General features: G+C 59.4%; 2 protein-coding genes across 2 annotated transcripts; one reads left to right on the top strand and one right to left on the bottom strand.

Moving 5' to 3' along the window:
- OT_ostta11g01220 (unnamed product) lies at window positions 1-1,244 on the top strand (the record flags this gene model as incomplete). The annotated part of the gene is made up of 1 exon (XM_022982981.1): window positions 1-1,244. A coding segment is annotated over one exon (1,244 nt), but the record flags the coding sequence as incomplete, so codon positions are not given.
- An 88-nt stretch (window positions 1,245-1,332) lies between these two features.
- Window positions 1,333-8,050, bottom strand: OT_ostta11g01210 (Helicase, C-terminal; the record flags this gene model as incomplete). Its single annotated transcript, XM_022982980.1, has 2 exons — window positions 1,333-7,734; window positions 7,982-8,050. 2 exons carry the CDS (start codon window positions 8,048-8,050, stop codon window positions 1,333-1,335), a joined length of 6,471 nt encoding a protein of 2,156 aa, XP_022839920.1.
- Between the last annotated feature and the right edge of the window lie 599 nt (window positions 8,051-8,649).

Below are 8,649 nucleotides of genomic sequence, written 5' to 3'. Positions count from 1 at the left end.
GTGCCGGACGCGCGCGGAGCGCGAACGCGAGACAAGCGTCGTCGACGTATTACATAAATGAGAGAAGCATCACTCGCGGTAGACGGAATTACTACTCGCACACGACGTTGGATACCATTCCAAAGCCCGATCGCGTGCACGACTTGACGTCGACGAGCTCGATGTCGAAGATCTCCCATTGCTTGGCGGAGAAGAAGGTGGCGGCGCGCGCGCGCGCGGCGTTGGTGTCGGGAAGCGCGCTCGGGGCGAATCTCGGGAACTTCGCGTACGGATTGAGCGAGACGCTGTACGGCGTCGAAGGCTTGCGCAGGGCGGTGGTGTTCGACGCGACGAATCAGGTGTGGTTGCTCGTCGTCGCGCACGCGGTGTACGCGCACCGGACGGAGACGGATGTGGGCGGGGACCGAGAGACGCGACGGGCGGCGACGCGGAGGCGCGTCGCGGCGTCGGTGGCGAAACAGGCGCGAAATCCGTGCCTCGTCGCCGTCGTCGTGGCGTTCGCGTACAGAGTGATGGTGGGACACGCGAATGGGTTTCCGCCGGCGATCGATGAGTTCTTGGCGTTTCTGGGGGGGGCGAATAAGACGTTCGCCATGCTCGCGCTCGGGATTTTGTTCGAGCCGAAAATCGCGAGCGCGGATCTGTGTGCGCTCGGAAGCGCGCTGGCGCGCAGGTACGGGACGTCCATGATGTGCGCGGGGGTGACGTTGGCGTGCATCGGGCCGATGCTCGGGGAGTTGGGTTCGGCGGTGACGGTTACGTGCATGCTGTCGCCGATCGCTCTGCTCACCGTGGCGTACGCGATGGAGTTCTCGCTGGACGTCACCTTTGCGGCGGCGTTGGTGAATTACTCGAATTTGATCTCGTTGGTGCTGATTTTCGCCATCTCGCGCGTCTCGTTCGCCGATCCCGTGGCGTTGGCTCCCGCGCTCCTCGCGTGCGGCGCGGCGACGTTTGGAGCGGGCGCGCTTCTCGATCGCGTCGAGGATCGCGCCGAGCGCGCGCGGGGCGACTGCGTCGTCACCACCGCGTTGGATCGTTCGATATGCGTGAGCGCGCCGGTCGTCGCGCGTCGGCGTCGCGTCGCGGGTGTGCACGTCGTCTCGCGTTCGAGTCGTTTCGCGTCTCGCGTCCACGTCGTCGCCAATCGAGCGCCACGGCGAGCGCAGAGGGGAGCGGTGACGTCTCTGTACCGATGCGCGTCATCATCCAGGGCGCTCGCTGCGTCGTTTCGAATAGCCTAAATTTGTATCAACAATGTATTTTGCTACACACCTAACGGCACCGGAGGTGTCGGTTCCTCGCAAACTGGTTTCGGCCGCGCGTTGGAAATTATTCCATCGCGTCATCGTCGCTGTCGTCTTCGCCTTCCTTGACATCCAGCGAGAACTCGTACTCTTGGTCGCATCCCATGTACGAATCACACATGAAATACAGCGTCAAGTCAGCCTTGCCCACCTGCTCGGGCGCGGCGAACTCGAGCTTGACCTTTTGCTTTCTGCCAAGCGTGATGCGCTTAATCGCGTGGAGCGTACCCTTCTTTACATCGCCGACGACGAGCCACCACGCTTCCTCTTTTCGGGTCGGATAATTCGGTGCATACACCGGGCCCGGTTCTTCATCGCCCTCGCGCTCGAGATTGACGACGATCTCCACCGCGTCACCCGCGGTGACGTTGTCGGGATCGGTGACGTCAAACGCGACTTCAATGCTCGGATATCTGTTCGCGGCTTCGGCCACTTCTTCGAGCTGCTCGTCGCTGAGCTGAAGCAACTCTCGTCGATCGTCGTCTTCCATATCGATCAAATCGTACACGCTCTCAATGCCCGCGGCCAGGCATCGTCGACCCGTCTCCTTGGTGATGTTCGGCAGCTGCATCACCACCGGATCCTTGTCCCACATGCCTTGGACCATCATCTGTGACAGTTCCATCGCGGACAGGGCCGGGCCGAGCCAGCCGTTCGATGAAATGACGTCCACCATTGCTTGGAGCAATCGTGTGGCGTCGGGGAGAATCTTCTGCAAATCCTGGACGAAATCCCCGTGGAGCGCGCCGCGGCCAAAGTACGCCTGAAGAAGTGCGGCAACCTTGACGTGCGGGTCCGTCGCCTTGTTACTCGAGAGCGTGATCGGGGCGTGATTCAAAATACGGCGAATCATCTCCGCCTCTCCAGGTCTCACAGCGAACGCCTCGAACTCCGTCGCACCGGCGACGATCTCGAGCAAGCCCTTGAGCTTGGTCTTCGCCGTGAGGGACGCGGCGAAGAGCTCAATGGTGGTGTACGTGATGTAATAGTACGCCGATATCATCCCCAAGTTCAGAGGCGCACAGTCCATATCGTCCTCGATACTGATGCACTTGCTCGCCTCCAGGTCCCCGAGTACGGTCTCCACCAACTCGGAGAGTGCATCGGAGAGATGGCGGTGTGACACGCCAGTGAGGTTGTAATAGTTCGGGTTCTGCGTCAGACGTCGGTAGTAGAAGCTCCACGTGATGTAGTCGACGGCATCTTGCTTGGTCTCGATCGTACGAGTCACAATTTCCGCAACCATTGGGTCGTGCAAGAAGTGGTCCAGGTGCGATTCCACCGGGAACGGCTCGAACAAGAACTTCTTATAGTACTCCTTCCTCGGCGCGTGGCACAAGAGCAGGCAGACACCAGCGTCGTCAATACCAGGTCTCGAAGCTCGGCCCATCATCTGGAGTAGATCTGTGACGGCATAGTCCGCCGCACCCGCGCCACCGGCGTCGTAGTACTGCGTCCCCATGATGACGACGAGCTTGCAGGGAGTCGTGAGGCCCCAAGCCAACGGCGCGGTGGAGACGAGAACCGAAGCCGCGCCGACAGCGAATACGCGTTCGATCACCTTGCGCTCTTTGGAATTCATCGCCTCGTGAATCAGCGCAACACCGAACGTGAGCGCGTGGCGGGCGGACGCGTCCGAGATTTGCTGTAAGTACGGCTCGAGATCGCTCTCCTCGACCTGGAGGAACTTGTTTGGTTGCCCCTCAGCGGCGGCGAACGCGAGCAAGTCCAGAGACGCCAACTTCGCGTGCTTGCGCGTCGGTACGAAGACGATCGTCGGCTCAGATCGTCGACAGTGATTCGCGATGCCACCATACACTGGCCTCGCCATGGCTTGCATACGTGCCTCGAAGTTGATGATATCCACACCTTGGAAATGAATCTCAAGCGGCACCGGGCGAACACCAGGGGAGAAGTTGAAGAGCGTGTGCGACGCGGCGCCGATCCATTCGCCCAAGTCTCGTGCGTTCGCAAGCGATGCGCACAGACCAATTACTCGCACAGGATTTGCGAGCTGACTTGACATGTAGCGCATCCGCGACACAACAACTTCCATCGTCGGTCCCATGGAACCGCCGATGAGTTGAAGCTCGTCTGCGATGAAGAGCGACACGGTCTGCACGTTCTTACGCTGCTTCCAACGACGACTGATCACGTCCCATTGCTGAGGCGTCGTCACAATAATCTGTCCCTTCTCAAGAAGCTTCAAGTCCGCCGTTGTTTCACCCGTGAGCTTGGTTACGGCCACGTCCAATTCACCGAAACGCTCACTCCAATCATCGTATCTCTCGTCCGCAAGCGTCTCCGTTGGGGCCATGTACACGCAACGTCCGCCTCGCTCCGAAGTAAGCGACCGCATGATGGCAAACTCCGCGCACACCGTCTTACCGCTGCCTGTCGGCGCGCCGACCAGAGCATTTTCATCCGTTTTGTACAAGCACTGGAACACTTGCGTTTGAATCGGATTGAAGTGCGTGAAGCGTCCGGCGTAGAGCTTGTCGAAACCGTCCGACTTGAGGGCGCTCACTGGGAGAGGCTGCAAGTCCAAGAGCTCGGTCGGAGGCGGATTTTTCTCCGGCAACATCAAGTGTTTGAACGACACCGGAATCACCGTTTCGCTGCCCAACCACGTGTCGCTCACGACGCGAATGAAATACTGCGGCGGGAGCGGATCTGACAGCGGAACGGTGAACGAAAGTCCGTGCTCTTCCTCTGCGTTGTGCGCCTTGAGAAGGAAGTACTCGTGGTGAAGAATATTCTCTCCGTCATTGTCCTCGACGATGATCCAGAAACCTTGCACGTAGCCGTGATGCTCTTCGTCCCAGATGAAATCTGGAGTGATACTCAAGTCCACCTTGAGAACGCTACGAGTGATAGGCTGCACGTGTGCCGCGAGCTCCAAGCGGGGCACTTGGTGGATAAATCTGTGCAAGGACTTGCCAATCTTTGGCGCTCGCATGAGCTCACCGATTTCCTGACTACTCAAATCATAGTATCTATCCCAGCTCAAATCCTTGCGCTCAATCTTTTGCAGTGTATCCAACGGAATCGCCGCAAACTGACGCAGCGGAGTCTGCGACGCCCAAGTCCTTCGAGCGCACATCTTGCAAAGCGCCAATGACTTCTCAGCGAGCTGCGACCAGCCCTTCTTGAGAACGATTTCGAAAATACAACGCAAGATGCGCCCGGCGCTCTGAGTGACGTACACCATGTCAGACATCAGTGCGAAACCGTCGAGTCGCATGTTGCTTATGTACGCCTGAAGGAGGATGTTGATCTTCGCCGTCGGCTCCTCGATAGACTCCTTCACGGGTATCGGAACGCGCTCTGCCAGCTTTGATAGTTCCATCTTCTCCTCTTGTCTCACACTGATGTACTTGAACTCCTCTGCGAGAGAGAACAAGCGACAAAGCTCGATGTCACCCATCGTCGGCTTCAAGTGCTGATTGAACGCCATGAGAGTACCGTGAGAGACGTAGTACGTCGAGGCAATCTTACCCAGATCCGTCCCTTGCAACGCACCGCTTCGTCGATCGTACCGAATTAACCCACTCTTATCCAACTGCGCCGCTGCCGTGTGAATCAGATCTGCTCGGCGTTGCTCGAGCACGGGATCGTCCTCGACGGCGTCGAACGCGACGCCGTACAAAGTCGGATTTCGGAGCATACGGACAAATAAGTACGTATAACCCAGCCAAATCACGGCATCTCGAACATTTTGAACCGTCCCGAGGATAATTTCAGCGTTCAGAGCGTCTGCGAGCTGCTTGATAAACTGTGACTCGATCGGAAGTTGCTGGTTGAACAGCGACAGGTAATACTGTAACTCGGAGTGCTGCGTTATGATGATGCCCTCACCGAATGTATCGAACTGCGGCCGGCCGGCGCGACCCATCATTTGCATGACGTCTTGAAAACTGAGCTCATCCCAACCTCCCTTCTCAGGGTTGTACACTTGCGTGCCCTTGATGATGACGGTGTGCGCGGGAAGGTTGACCCCCCACGCGAGCGTCGCCGTTGAGACTAGCACTTGGACGTGGCCGTCAGCAAAGAGCTCTTCGACCAAAGTACGATCGGCCCGGTTCATCCCAGCGTGGTGAATCGCGAAGCCGTACGGCAGCAGATCTCTGAGCTCCGAGCTCTTTACCGTCTCCGCCTCTGTAAGGAGAATCTCTCTACTCGCTGAATCGTCTCGCATCAATTTGCCGAGCGTCTCATTCTCCATGGCTAAATCCCTAAGAGCCTTCGCGGTCTTTGCCGTATCTTTGCGACTATGTACGAAGACGAGCACTTGGTGCTTACCAGCGCTTTCCATAACCTTTTCATAGCAAATTTCATTCATGAGCTGCATGCGTTGCAGTGGTTTCTTCACGGTGACGCCGATGTACTGCTGCTGCAGCGGGCACGGTCGGAACGTACCATCGAACACGTGCAAGCCCTTCTCCGGGTGCACGCGCATGAAGGTCGCGACATCCTCAAAATTCGGAAGCGTCGCCGAAAGACCGACCAATCGCACCATCTCTTGCGTCGACTCGACCTGTCGTACCGTCCTGGCGATAATCGATTCAAGTACTGGACCGCGATCGTCGTGCAAAAGGTGCACCTCATCGATGATGATGAGCTTCACCAGCTGCGTGTACGTGCGGTCACCCGACTTGCGCGTGATAATGTCCCACTTTTCAGGCGTCGTCACGATGATTTGCGTGTCCTCTATTTCAGCCTTGCTCAGTGAGACGTCGCCAGTCAATTCTCGCACCTTGATTCCGAAAGACTTGAGACGATTGCTCAGGTTACCCACGATTTCGGAAACAAGCGCCTTCATCGGCGCCACGTACACAATCTTGAACGCCGAGGTATCGACCGTGCCATCGCGTCTACGATGCAGACCGATCTCGTGCAGGATGGTTAGAACGGCGACGTTCGTCTTACCCGCGCCCGTCGGCGCGCACAAGAGCATATTCTCGGGCGACAGGAGCGCGCACTCGTACACTCGGCTCTGGACGCGGTTGAGGCTCTTCATCCCCTCGAAAGCGGGATGCGTCCAAGACGGCATCTCTTCGATGGAGCGAAGCACCTCACCATCCTCGAAAGGCTTCGGTTTTGAGGCGGGAATGTGCACTTCCTCGTATCCTTTCTTCGCGTTGCGGAACGAACCGGGCGGGAGCTCGCATCTCTTGTTGCTCATGAAGTGTGATCCCTGCGCGAACGCTAAAGTGTCTAGCTCTAAGAGCTGACGTCCGGCTGCGGCGGCACCGCTGCCGGCTTGCGTTCGTTGTTGCGCCATTTCACTGCGAAGCTTTCGCGCCTCTTCGCGAATCTTCTGCTCCGTTGCCGTCTGGCGATCGCGCGCCGAGGCTCGCGTCGCGCGCATGGCGGCCAAAATATCGGCCGATTCAGCATGTGCCTTCATCTGTTCTTCAATATCCGCCGTCTCGGCTTCGCTCGCCGAGCGCGCGAGCTTGGTGCACCAGTACACCTTGAACCGGTTCTTCAAGAGCACCTTGATCAAGTCAAACTTGTCGTAGTCGAGTAGGGAGACGAGAGCGTTCTCGCAATCACGATCGTCATCCGTGGCCAAAGCCTTGAAAACCTCCTCGGAGAGATCCAAGCTCTCCGCGGCGTCGGAGTCGGTGAAACCGAAAGCCTTGGAGATGGCGCGCTGCAACCAGTGCGCGTCGATGTCCGCCGGGTTCAGCCCGTTGTCTGCGTTTGGCGCGTACTCTTCGTCCTGCATCATACCACCCACGGCGGCGGCGTACTCAACCTCGTCGCCCTCGTCGTCCTCGTCGATGTCCGACGCCTCGAGAACCTCGTCAACCTCGGAGTCTTCCTCTTCCTCCTCCTCGAACTCGACGGCGACGCCGATGTCGTCGTCCAACTCCTCGCCGGCGCCGCCCTCGTTCTCGCCCGGGATCGAGAAATCGGTGATGAGCTTCCCGATCGCCGTGATCTGCGCGAAACGCTCAGTCGTGAGCTCGCCCATGAGTGACTCCACGCTCTTTTGCTTCTCACGCTCCGTCTTTCCCTCCTCCTTCAGAGCGGCTAAAACCTCGTCCGCGGCGCCGCGCATGACGTCTTGCGGCTGATCCCCGAACACGCTCGCCAAAACGCTCAGCAACCCCTCGTACGCCGCCCTAGTCTCCCGCGTCTTCGGTTTATACAATCCCAAATCACCGCCACCCAAAATGCTCGCGCCCGCGTGTCTCCTCTTATCGCCTCTCTCGTCGCCCGGCTCGCCTCTCGCGCGCTTCTCCGCCCTGCGCTTCTCCGCCCTCGACCGCTGGTCCGCGAATTCCCTCGCCGCCCCGACCCCAACGCGGTCTCCAAACTGTCCCGGATCGATCCGTCCCAGCAACGACTCCGCCGCGCCCGTCGGTTCGCCCCGTCCCCGTCCGCGCCGGTCGCTCTCGAGCACCAGCGACGCGTTCTGCGCGTTTCACGAATCACCGTCATCGTCCCGTCAGTCATCCGTTTCGCGTCGTCAACGTTCGCCATCCTCGCCCCATCCCGTCGCTTCCGCCCGCGATGCGCGACGTCACCGCGCGCGCGCGTCGTCGTCGCTCGTCGTCGTCGCCCGCGACGCGATCGCCGCCGTCGTCGCATTCGATCGACGCATCGGTTTCCGTCGTCCCGTCGTCCCGTCGTCCCGTCTCTCGCGCGCGACGCGCACGCACCGCTTTGTATTCGTACTGCCGGTACCGCGCCGCGGCCTCGGCGCCGCCGTCGCGCTCGCCGGGCGCCATCGCGCGCGGGGCTCTGCGGGGCGCACGCGCGCGCGGGCCACAGGACACGCGTCACGTATACAACGTTCGAAACACCCATCTATGTGTATCTCTATGCGTCTCACGCGGACCATAGGACACCCGTCACGTACACAACGTTCGAAACACCCATCTATGTGTATCTCTATGCGTCTCACGCGGACCATAGGACACCCGTCACGTACACAACGTTCGAAACACCCATCTATGTGTATCTCTATGCGTCTCACGCGGACGATAGGACGCCCGTCACGTATACAACGTTCGAAACACCCATCTATGTGCGTCTCTATAACTCACACGCGGACCATAGGACACGCGGCACGGACACAAAGGCCACGTGCGCGTATACACATACATAAACACCCATCTATGTGCGTCTCTATAACGCACACGCGGACCATAAAACACCCGGTAAGACGTATACAGAGTCACGAACGCCCATCACGCACACCACCGCGCGCATGGCGCGCGCCGCGCGCGCCGCGCCCGTCGTCGACGCGTCCACGGCGACGTTCGACGCCTACGTCGTCCCGCCCGGGACGCCCCCCACGGGTGGACGCGCCGTGGTCGACGCCGCG

The sequence above is a fragment of the Ostreococcus tauri genome (assembly GCF_000214015.3).
Source record: "Ostreococcus tauri WGS project CAID00000000 data, contig chromosome 11, whole genome shotgun sequence".
NCBI classification, from domain to species: Eukaryota; Viridiplantae; Chlorophyta; class Mamiellophyceae; order Mamiellales; family Bathycoccaceae; genus Ostreococcus; species Ostreococcus tauri.
The sequence above is the reverse complement of the archived record's forward strand: the minus strand, read 5'-3'. Positions and strand labels throughout refer to the sequence as shown.